The sequence below is a fragment of the Pseudophryne corroboree genome, chromosome 1, assembly GCF_028390025.1.
Source record: "Pseudophryne corroboree isolate aPseCor3 chromosome 1, aPseCor3.hap2, whole genome shotgun sequence".
NCBI classification, from domain to species: Eukaryota; Metazoa; Chordata; class Amphibia; order Anura; family Myobatrachidae; genus Pseudophryne; species Pseudophryne corroboree.
Genome location: NC_086444.1, coordinates 437,321,158 through 437,333,518, shown reverse-complemented (window position 1 = coordinate 437,333,518; position 12,361 = coordinate 437,321,158). Strand labels below are relative to the sequence as shown.

The following is a 12,361-nucleotide window of genomic DNA, read 5'->3' as shown; positions in this document are numbered from 1 at the left end:
TTTTTGCAGTGCAGCGATCAGGTTACTACTGCACATGCGTGTGCACCGCAATGCGCACGCGTGTCTTATGGGTACAAACAGCATCGTTGCTGTGCAATGCTTCTAGCGACGATTCCATTCGCACAGCCGTTCGCAAGGAGATTGATAGAAAGAGGGCGTATATGGGTGCCAACTGACCGTTTTCTGGGAGTGGTTGGAAAAAAGCGGCGTGTTCAGGCGTTTGCAGGGCGTCTGACGTCAGTTCTGGGACTGGACAGACTGAAGTGATCGCAAGGGCTGAGTAAGCTCAGACCTACTCAGAAACTGCAAAAAACGTATTCGTCCTGCTCGGCTGCACATGCGATCGCACACTTGCAAAGTGAAAATACACTCCCCCGTGGGCGGCGACTATACGTTTGCACGGCTGCAAAAAGTAGCTTGCGAGCGATCAACTCGGAATGAGGGCCATAAGCATACATGCAATGTTGTATGTAATATATGTGCTGGCTGCCTTACCAGGGGCTCAGTAACGTGGCTTTGTTTCACTGGCCTGCTGCAGCACTGGACTCATCACTTATCGGCCCTGCACACTTACCGATGTGTATGAGCGATATGAATGATAAATTATTCATAATGCTCAGTTTGCATGCATCAACAATGAATGATACGCGTCCCTGTCATTGGTTTTTCCTTGTTTAGCATAGCAAGCAAATTTGGACGATGGTCATTAATTGCTGAAAATGAACATCGTCCCAACCGGAAACATCGCCAAACATGTAGGGCCCATTAGATTGTCTATCTTCTATAGACAGTCCCCCCCAGACTCCTGTGAAATGACCAAATGGAAATTAGTCAGGTCAGCGGCGCTGCTGTTCCTCGGGTAAGGCAGCCAGCACATATACAGACTTACATAAGGGTGTGGGTCATATGGTCAACAGTAGCTAGGTCGACAGTCATTAGGTCACCCACTATTGGTCGACAGTGACTAGGTCGACACCTGAAATAGGTCGACACGGTCATTATGTCAACATCGGGTAAGGTTACTATTCCCAATCGTAGTCCATGTGGATCATTAAGTATGAAAAATGACCATGTCGACCATTAGTGGTCGACCTAATGAGTGTCGACCTAAGTGCTGTTGTCCTAAAGGCCGGATCCACTTACTTACAACATTGCATGTATGCAGGCCTGCCAAGATAAATCCTGGGCCCTGGCACAAAAACTTCCTGAGCCCCCCTACCCCACCTGGAAGGAGTGTGACTGCAGCATGCTGGGGGCATAAACACACCTCTTTGGGGGTGGTGTCTAGCACATGAGAAGTACCCACTCACAGGAGCATGGCATGCCTCCCAGCCAGGGCAGTAGAGAGCCTGGCTGGGCCGAGGAACTTTTCAGGGAGCATGGCCTAATCACAGGAGGCATGGCCATACACCCTTAGAAAAGAATACAGAAAAAATTGTATGTGTGATGGGCTGAAATATAAATGGAAAATGGGGGAATGGGATGTGCTCTGCACCAGCTGAATAATTAGTATTAATTTGAAAAGAGAACCCCGACTAATGTCCGTCAATGAATCGTCCACTTATTACTGGGTATTTGGGGGTGCCACCAGAGTCAAATTGTATTGTACAGAAGAGAAAAGAGAAAGAATGTCTCTTTGTTGGCGCACATAAGATAATTAAAAATTTACTTTTAATAAATCCATTAAAATTGTCCAAACACGAAAGAAGACAATACAATATACCAAATAATACACTTATCATACACCGTGAATAAAATACTTAATAAAGTGAAATTTTAAAACCAAGGCTCGCTACCTGTGTCCATAGGCGTGCGCAGCACATTTTATTAGGGGGTGCATGATTGGAGGGGCGTGTCTAGAATCACCTATTGGGAGTGACTAACACCGCCTATTGGGAGTTGGAGGGAGAGAGAGGAGCGAAGATGGAGAGAGAGGGTGGCAGAGAGAGAGAAGCAGAGATGGAGAGAGTGAGACAGAGAAGGGGAGATGGAGAGAGAGGTGGTAGATAGAGAGAGAGAGGGGGGCTAGACAGAGAGAGAGAGATGGGAAGACAGCGAGATACAGGGGGAGATGGAGCGAAGGAGAGAGAGAGTGGTGAAGAAGAAGGAAGAAAGGTGCAGGGGAACAGAGAGAGAGAGACACAGAGGGAGAGAGAGAGGGGGCGGAGATAGAGAGAGAGGGGTGGAGATGGAGAGAAAGAGGGGAAGACAGAGAGAGAGGGGCAGAGATGGAGATAGAGACATAGGGGGAGTCAGAGAGAAAGGATAGAAGAGAAATTATATTAGGGAATAGGAGAGTGGGGGAGGGAGGGGGATATGGGGGAAGAGAGAGGGTGGTGAAGCGGAAGGAAGAGAGGTGCAATGCAACAAAGAGAGAGAGACACACAGGAAGTGAGGGGCAGAGAGAGAGAGAATCAGAGATGGAAAGAGAATCACAGAGCGGGGGAGATGGAGAGAGAGGGGGAGACAGAGAGAGAGAGAGTAGTCAGAGAGAGAGAGAGAGAGAGAGAGAGAGGGTAGACAGCGAGAGACGGGAAGACGGAGGGAAGGAAAGAGAGTGGTGAAGAGGAAAGAAGAAAGGTGTAGGGGAACAGAGAGAAAGACACAGAGGGAGAGAGGGGCGGAGACAGAGAGTGAGAGGGGTGGAGATGGAGCGAGGGGGCAGAGATAGAGAGAGACAGAGAGGGGAGACAGAGAGAGAGACACACACAGGAGATGGAGGGGGAGAGAGAGCATTGGAGAAGGAGAAAGAGGGGGGCAGAGAGAGAGAAGCAGAGACAGAGAGAGAGACACAGAAAGGGGTAGATGGAGAGAGGGGGTAGACAGAGAGAGAGGGGGGGTAGACAGAGAGAGAGAGAGGGGGGTAGACAGAGAGAGAGGGGGGAGATGAAGGGAAGGAGAGAGAGAGGTGTAGATGGAGAGAGAGCGGGGAAGACAGAGAGAGAGGGGCAGAGATGGAGAGAGAGACAGACAGAGAGGGGCAGACAGAGAGAGAGAGAGAGGCATAGAAGAGGAATTATATTAGGGAATAGGAGAGTGAGGGAGAGAGAGAGAGACATGAGACGGAGAGAGAGGGGCGTAGAGGGAGATACAGAGAGAGAGAGGGCAGAGATGGAGAGAGAGAGACACACACAGAGGGGGAAACAGAGAAAGAGGGCCAGAGATGGAGAGAAGGGAGGAGACGGAGAGAGAGGGGGGCAGAGAAAGAGATACAGGGAAGTGGGAGATGGAGAGGGGGATAGAGAAAGAGGGGGCAGATGGAGAGACAAAGAGATGCTAAGCAGCACTTGAACGCGGCTCCTCCTCCCCCTCCCGGCCGGGACCCGAACATTGCAGCGACCGCGTTGCTTAAGACTCTTGGGCAGTGGCAGCGGGCAGCGCAGTGCTGGAATAACATGAGTCGGTGTGACTCTGTAATGCCTGCGCTGTGGCTGGCACAGTAAATGAGCAGCGTGTTGCAGGTGTGGAGTGTGGGGGGTGCCGGGTATTAGGGTGTGCCTGTGCGCACCAGGCACCCCCTGTGCGCACGCCTATGCCTGTGTCGTATCTTTATTAATCCAATTTAAATATATCTTGCTGCGGATCAGAATTCTTAAGGATGGTTGTTCAGTGTTCTACATACAGTGTACCAGTAGAGACTGTAATCTGTCTACTGAATTCAATATCTAGACAGTTCTCTTATTGGTTCCCAGAGATTATTCTGATATTGCAGTATTATATGCTGTGTGATGCTTATTTTATTTATTAACAGTTTCTTATATAGCGCAGCATATTCCGTTGCGCTTTACAATTAGAAATTAAGAGTATATTAATAATCTGCTTCCATACAGTATTATACTGAACTCATTCTTATATGTAAATTATTTTGTGTGGCCCCTTAATGAAGACCATTATTGAGCTATCTATGGTGATTGAGTCTTTATATACTCCTTATGACAACACCTATTCGGGTGGTCTTCAGTATGCCGGCGGTCGGGCTCCCGGCGACCAGCATACCGGCGCTGGGAGCCCGACAGCCGGCATACCGACACTTATTCTCCCTCGTGGGGGTCCACGACCCTCCTGGAGGGAGAATAAAATAGTGTGGCGCGCGTAGCGCGCCACCGTGCCCGTAGCGTGGCGAACGCAGCGAGCCCACAAGGGGCTCATTTGCGCTCGCCACACTGTCGGTAAGCCAGCGGTCGGGCTCCCGGCGCCGGTATGCTGGTCGCCGGGCGCCCGACCGCCGGCATATCGTAGTGAACCCCACCTATTCTACAGCAGCTAGAATTGTTTTTAGATTGATACAGATATAGCTTGTTAAATGAAGTCACAGCTGGTTATTCATAAGTTGAATCTGTTATATTCTTAGCTATTATATATACCAAAATAATTGCTACTTTTTGTGACTACTGAATTTCCAAAAGCTATTCAATGTATCATCCATTCAACAGCAGCTACATTTGTTGTAAATAGACATGAATGTTATTGCTAAACAGAGTCACCAGACATATTGCTGCAGTTAGATTGGTGTATGTTCACTGAGCTATTTATAAATAGGATTTATTTCCCATAGCCTTAATTGTTTTCCGAGGCAGTATTTTCAATGGCTTGCTGAGTATTAAGTAATCACAGCAAGATTATATTTACAAATTATTATACACCCCATTCCTCCATACACATAAGTAGTTTTTATTTTATGAATTTATGACATCTGTAGCACTTGTGCCTTTGCATGTTTCTTAATATACCATCCCTTCAGCAGTGGCTTCATTTGTTACAGATGGCAGTAGCGGATTTTGCCACGGGCAAGCAGGACTTTTGCCCGGGGCGACGCCTTCCGGAGGGCGCTGGCGCCATCCGGAGGGCGCCGCACCAGGGCAAGATCTGCTGCTGCTGTGCCCCCCACTGCCCGCTGCCGCTGGCCGCTGTGAAGGGAAACTAGAGTTTCCCTTCGTGGAGAGGTCCTTTACTGTGCGGTGCGCGATGACGTCATCGCGCACCGCACAGCAAAGGTCCTCTCCACGAAGGGAACTAGACGCTACACGTCTAGTTTCCCTTTGTGGAGAGGACCTTTGCTGTGCGGTGCGCGATGATGTCATCGGACCTCTCCACGAAGTGCTTCACAGCTGCCAGCGGCAGCGGCGGGCACATTTCAGTCTGTATAGGGGGCGTAAATGACCACGCCCCCTGCACGAAGCCACGCCCCTGTTGCCGCCCGGGGCGCGCAAAGCCGCAGAACCGGCCCTGACAGATGGATACAAATGTAACTTTCAGCAGTAGCTATATTTGTTACAGATGAATAAAATTTAGCTGTTGAATGGAATCACTAATAGGCACTACACACTGGGCGATAATACTCAAAGATATGAATGATCTCGATCATGAATGAACGAGATACCGTTCATGTCTTTGAGTGTGGAGGCACCAGCGATGACCGATGCACGGCCCCGCGCTCGTTCATCGCTGGTGCCCCGTCGCCTATGCATGCAGGCCAATATGGACGATCTCTATATATATATACACACACACACACACACACACACACACACACACACACACACACACACACACACACACACACACACATTACAGGCTGAGTATCCCATATCCAAAAATCACGGGGTTGTGTAATACGTAACAACTGGGATTAATTCCCTCAGTCATAAATGCAATTAATACTGTCGTAAAAGTACTGTCGTATTTCAGGATGTGAAAGCTTAGGAACTTTTTTCACATACAGTAAACTTTATTGCTACATTGCCAGACAAGACACCGCTGCAGTAAAAGGGGGATTACTGCAATGGTAAGAGTTAGTACATCCTGCCCTATATGTGATGACCGTTCCCCCCTGCAATGTGTGGTCAGCACTGCAGCCTACGAGCAGCAGCCACCGAATGTCACAACTTTAATTGAACTAAGTACTAACTTAATAGTTTTGTGTACACAGAATTTAATTGCCATATCACACATTTAGTCTATAGTATTTAATGACTGGTTTTGGGGTGGGCCCCCTTCACCTTGTGGACATTTGCCAGTCTTGCCACTGTGTAGTTATGCCTCTAAGGTGGTTGGACTTTAATTTTTCTACAAATGTAGGAATGGCACCTTTTGAGGATCAGTGTGTACCTTGAAGGGGTGTTCAGTTAGCTAATTGCCACACGGAGCAATCTAATTAGCAGGGATTGCCCAGCGCACAAATTCCCAAAATCAGACTAAACAGGTAAACTCCACATAAAAACTGCAAAACTGAGTTAACTAATGGGGAAAAAAAACATTGAATCAGCAGTTTACGCGTAATCAGAGGGTTTCCAAACCTGAATAATGATTTTTAGGTGTTTGAAAAAGGCTATTTAATTGAATAGTCTTTCTCCAAACCACAGGGATTTTAGCTAGAAATTAATTAATTTTAGCATACAACTAATTGAATACCTCTTATAGTACAATAATTAGACTATTTAGATGTTTCGATGCAAAACCAAAGTGATTTGTGGTGCACATTCAGTGCTCTTTATAAATAAGCATCAAATATATGGAACATTTTCTAAAATTGGAGAACAGGTAAAAAGTTTCCAACCATCATTTACCTAGTACAGTTTAGAGACTAAAGGAAAAACATAATTTTTCGCAAAAGGACAACATATTCCTTTTCCTTTGTACAACTGTACATCAAGTGACTGATTCAGATGAGAATGCAACTGTCATCGCCAGAGTTGGACTGGCCCACAGGGTTACAGGGGTAACCCTTGGTGGGCCCAAATGCCAGGGTGGCCCCCTCCTCTAAGGATCAGGTTCCAAACTGTGCACTTGTATTATAAAGTACTTCTGTTACCTTATACTGCAGAGGACTATGGTGTATTTCTACAGTGCATTGCAGTTATTAATCTGGAACATTATTATGCATGCACTAGCAGTATTTAATATATATATATATATATATATATATATATATATATCAAGAGGTCCAGCCCATTCACTCTCTAATGGTTAGCCAAGTCTCTGTGGTGGCTGGCCACACCTCCTCTGGAGACTGGCCACACCCCTAAACATGGGCCTCTTCCACTGCATTTCCCTGGTGGGCTCTTCATGCCCCAGTCCGACACTGGTCATCGCAGCTGCAATTTCTGACAGATGGCAACTGCTAAATTATGCTAATGTGTACAAAGTTTAGGGATGCCCACTGGTGCCTACTCATAGCTGTCTGACGACATACAACAGTGTTAACATCAGTAACACTGACACAGATCAAGCAGTCACGTAGCCTCTGAGTGAGTCGGTCCTGTCTCATCCTCTGCTGCTCACCTGACACATACAGCGCTTTCATGCTGCAAGGGAGATCACAAAGGCTAATTTATGCCCGCCCATCAAACTATGGGGCTAATTCAGACTGGATCACTGCAGCAGCAGCGATTGCAGTCTGAATTATTTTTGTGGAGTGCGCTTGTGCACCCCGGGAGCCCAGTGAGATGCTAAAAGCATCTCTGGGCTGCGATTGCCTCTGCCTGATTGGTGGGCAGTGGTGGTCGCAGGACAGGAAGGGGCATGCCAACGGCATTAGAACGCCGTTGGTGGGTACGGTCTGGAAAATGGAGGCATGTCCGGACCGTTGCGGGGACCCTGGACGTGGCTAATAGTTTCCTTCCAGCACACAGGAGCTGCGCTGACAGGGAGCTACTCAGTGGATGCAAAAGCATCACTGCTGTGCAATGCTTTTGCATCCTTGCGGGGGATAGGGTCAGACATGCAGGACGGACCGCATGTCAGAGTAAATGATTGTAGATGTGCTAAATTTAGATCAGATCTGAATTACCCCCTGTGTTTCAACAGTCCTGACACGTCCACGTTCATCTGACCTCCCCCAAACTCTGGCTACCTGTCACTCACTTTGCCAGTGATTCCTCTCTGCAAGCAGCATCACAAATCAATCACTGAGTGTGTGCAATGTAGCTTTGGCACATGCCCAATTGATAACAATTGCTCCATTTGCTTAAATATTGGCTGCTGTGTCCACATCTGAATCAGACTGTATGTTCCCCCCAGTAACATCATTTTGCTTATACTTTCAGGTTTTCAATTCAAAATTGCTTTGTATTTCATATTGTATATTGCTTAGGCAAAGTATCTAAAGCAATGTTAACATATGGTTAACTAGTACTTGCTCATCTTACTGTATGTCTGGCTTTAACAATTTAAGGGTCATTTACAAAAGTACAATGGTGCAATAACACAAGATTTGCTATTACATTCCGGAGGGAATGTAGGGCTGTTATGTGGGGCTGTACCCAGAACATCAATCTGGCTCTATTTGTGCAGGATTTGTGGATCCAACTGAAAATGTGTGTGGTGGAAAGATAAATACATTCTATCATAATTCTGCCTACCATAACTTGTAAATAACCTCATCCTGTATAATTGGGAACAACCATCTCATAAGTCTTTTTCAGTCTTTTAATCTGATGTATATAATCTCATCCCGTTTTTGCATGTTTGTGTATTAGTTGCATATGTGTGTGCCTTGTCCACACTTGTTCACTGAGCATTTACCCACCCTGTCTATTCACATTGTATTGTATACCTTGTTTCTGTACTGTCCTATCAGCACTGTTATTGGCCACATAACACTTATCACTACATCTCTACTAACAGAGTACCTACAGTATACTTCACAGACAGGCGCTTGTTCTATAGAAAGTTGGTTGTAATAAATTCTACATTACCTATGTGCACCATTGCTGGGCTCCCAAATAAAAGCACTGCAAAAGATATAACACAACAATTAGAGAACAATTATCCAATTGCAAGACTACAATATTAAATTAAGTTACCACTGCATAGCCTATGTGATTTAATAAGCAGTGTTAAAGTCTGCTACTGATTGGCTGCCTAGCTATTCACCATCAAGGCTCAACAGTGTATCATTTCTGGGTCCTTCCATACCATGGTCTTTTCCTTACTTTATATTACAAGTTTCCTGTTTGAATATGTTAAGTATTTGTTATGGTGGTGACATATAAAAACATACGAGGGAGGAGGGGGAGGGTATTATTTATTAGTTATACAGCAATATAGAAGAAAAAAAATATTACATTAATTACGAAGCCAACATTCATTTATTACACCATCAAGTGACTGATTCAGATGAGAATGCAACTGTCATCGCCAGAGTTGGACTGGCCCACAGGGTTACAGGGGTAACCCTTGGTGGGCCCAAATGCCAGGGTGGCCCCCTCCTCTAAGGATCAGGTTCCAAACTGTGCACTTGTATTATAAAGTACTTCTGTTACCTTATACTGCAGAGGACTATGGTGTATTTCATAACAATATTTCATTATTTCGTAACTAGACATTTTAGCACAGTGTGCAAGAAACGGCATCGGAGCCCCACCCCTGCATGCAAAACAAGAGCAGTGCGCGCCGTAGCAAAAATACATAGTGGCGTGGCTTCTTGGGGAAGGGGTGTGGCCACAAAATAATACCAATTTATAAAACGGTGCACAGTAGTCTCCATTATTCAAATTACGCTGCACAGTAGCACCACTATACCAGGTAGAGACTCTTTTACACCTTACGGCGGACAGATTCCTCTTTTTACACATTACGGCAGACAGCGTCCCCTTTTACACATTACGGCAGACAGCGTCCCCCGTTTTACAGATAACGGCAGACAGCGTGCCCTTTTTACACATAGCGGCAGACAGCGTGCACTTTTTACACATAACGGCAGACAGCGTGCCATTTTTACACATAACGGCAGACAGCGTGCCCTTGTTACACATAGCGGCAGACAGCGTACACTTTTTACACATAGCGGCAGACAGCGTGCCCTTTTTACACATAACGGCAGACAGCGTGCCCTTTTTACACATAACGGCAGACAGCGTCCCCATTTTACACATTACGGCAGACAGCGTGCCCTTGTTACACATTATGGCAGACAGCGTGCCCTTGTTACACATTACGGCAGACAGCGTGCCCTTGTTACACATTACGGCAGACAGCATCCCCCTTTTTACACATTGCGGCAGGCAGATTCCCCCTTTTTACACATTGCGGCAAGCAGATTCCCCCTTTTTACACATTGCGGCAGGCAGATTCCCCCTTTTTACACATTGTGGCAGACAGTCCCCCTTTTTGTAGAAAGAAAGAAAGATAAGAAAGAAAAGAAAGAAAGAAAGAAAGAAAGTAAGAAAGAAAGAAAGAAGAATTAAACTTACCCTCTCCGCTGGCTCAGGCTCCTCGGTGCAGCTTCCCGGGCAGGAGAGAAGGAGGAGGAGGAAGGTGGAGGAGGGAGCCGCAGCAGCGCTGTGTTATTGGTGGAGGCGCTGCTGCTGCTGCCCCTCTGCTTCACTATAGGCTGTTCTCGGAAGACAGCCTATAGTGAAGCAGAGGGACAGCAGCAGCAGCGCCTCAACCAGTAACAAAGCGCTGCTGCGGCTCCCTCCTCCACCTCCCTCCTCCTGCTTCTACCCCGTACCGCTGCTCCTCTCCTCTCCTCTCCGGGCGGCTGTGTGCTGCGGGCAGCGGTTGCCCGCAGCACACAGCGGCATGTAATGAGTCAGTTTGACTCATTACATGCTTTGGGCCCCTGGACAGAGGCGGGCCCCAGTGCAACGCACTGGTTGCACTGGTGGTAGTTCCGCCTCTGGATCGAGTAACCACCCGCAATTAGCCAAGTCCCCAAATTGACAGCCTGGGAGCGCCCTGTGAGCCTAGCAGAGCCGGATAAAGGGGAGGGGGCATGTCATTCCAGTCTGCCTTATCTCAGGGGGCCCTCCAGCAATTAAATAGAGCTGCAGTGTAGCAGCACTGCACTGCAAGAATCTGAGCTGTAGGAGCCTTAATGGGAGGTGGCTTTGAAGCAGGGGTGAAGGGCTACACAGCACTCAGTATGTGCCAGGTCAGCCCAGCAGCATGGTTAGAGAGGAGGGGAGGATGGAGGAGCTGAACTACCGGCACTACAGATAGAGTATGCCCAGGGCTGTTTCTAGCCAATTTGGCTCCCAGTGCGAGATTTAAAAATGCGCCCCCCCATGACATAAAAAAATGTGCCCCCCCCCCACACACACCTAGAGGAAAAAAAATAAGAATTTACTTACCGATAATTCTATTTCTCGTAGTCCGTAGTGGATGCTGGGGACTCCGTAAGGACCATGGGGAACAGCAGCTCCGCAGGAGACTGGGCACAAAAGTAAAGCCTTAGAACTACCTGGTGTGCACTGGCTCCTCCCCCCATGACCCCCCTCCAAGCCTCAGTTAGGATACTGTGCCCGGACGAGCGTACACAATAAGGAAGGATTTTGAATCCCGGGTAAGACTCATACCAGCAACACCAATCACACCATATAACTTGTGATCTAAACCCAGTTAACAGCATGATAACAGAGGAGCCTCTAGAAAAGATGGCTCACTACAGCAATAACCCGATTTTTTTGGTAACAATAACTATGTACCAGTATTGCAGACAATCCGCACTTGGGATGGCCGCCCAGCATCCACTACGGACTACGAGAAATAGAATTATCGGTAAGTAAATTCTTATTTTCTCTGACGTCCTAGTGGATGCTGGGGACTCCGTAAGGACCATGGGGATTATACCAAAGCTCCCAAACGGGCGGGAGAGTGCGGATGACTCTGCAGCACCAAATGAGAGAACTCCAGGTCCTCCTCAGCCAGGGTATCAAATTTGTAGAATTTTACAAACGTATTTGCTCCTGACCAAGTAGCTGCTCGGCAAAGTTGTAAAGCCGAGACCCCTCGGGCAGCCGCCCAAGATGAGCCCACCTTCCTTGTGGAATGGGCTTTTACAGATTTTGGCTGTGGCAGGCCTGCCACAGAATGTGCAAGCTGAATTGTACTACAAATCCAACGAGCAATAGTCTGCTTAGAAGCAGGAGCACCCAGCTTGTTGGGTGCATACAGAATAAACAACGAGTCAGATTTTCTGACTCCAGCCGTCCTGGAAACCTATATTTCCAGGGCCCTGACAACGTCTAGCAACTTGGAGTCCTCCAAGTCCCTAGTAGCCGCAGGCACCACAATAGGTTGATTCAGGTGAAAACGCTGAAAACCACCTTAGGGAGAAACTGAGGACAAGTCCCCAATTCTGCCCTGTCCGAATGGAAAATCAGATGAGGGCTTTTACAGGATAAAGCCGCCAATTCTGACACGCACCTGGCCCAGGCCAGGGCCAACAGCATGACCACTTTCCATGTGAGATATTTTAACTCCACATATTTAAGTGGTTCAAACCAATGTGACTTTTGGAACCCAAAAACTACATTTAGATCCCAAGGTGCCACTGGAGGCACAAAAGGAGGCTGTATATACAGTACCCCTTTCACAACGTCTGAACTTCAGGGACTGAAGCTAGTTCTTTTTGGAA

At 47.3% G+C, this 12,361-nt stretch overlaps 1 protein-coding gene across 2 annotated transcripts in view; it reads right to left on the bottom strand.

Moving 5' to 3' along the window:
* Positions 1-12,361, bottom strand: part of LOC134897813 (Fc receptor-like protein 6) — an 89,335-nt gene that overhangs the window by 63,979 nt on the left and 12,995 nt on the right. For both annotated transcript variants that reach the window (XM_063914056.1, XM_063914046.1), the window contains exon 3: positions 8,697-8,732. In XM_063914056.1, the coding sequence (XP_063770126.1) occupies positions 8,697-8,732 (36 nt within the window). The remainder of the gene's footprint in view (positions 1-8,696; positions 8,733-12,361) is intronic.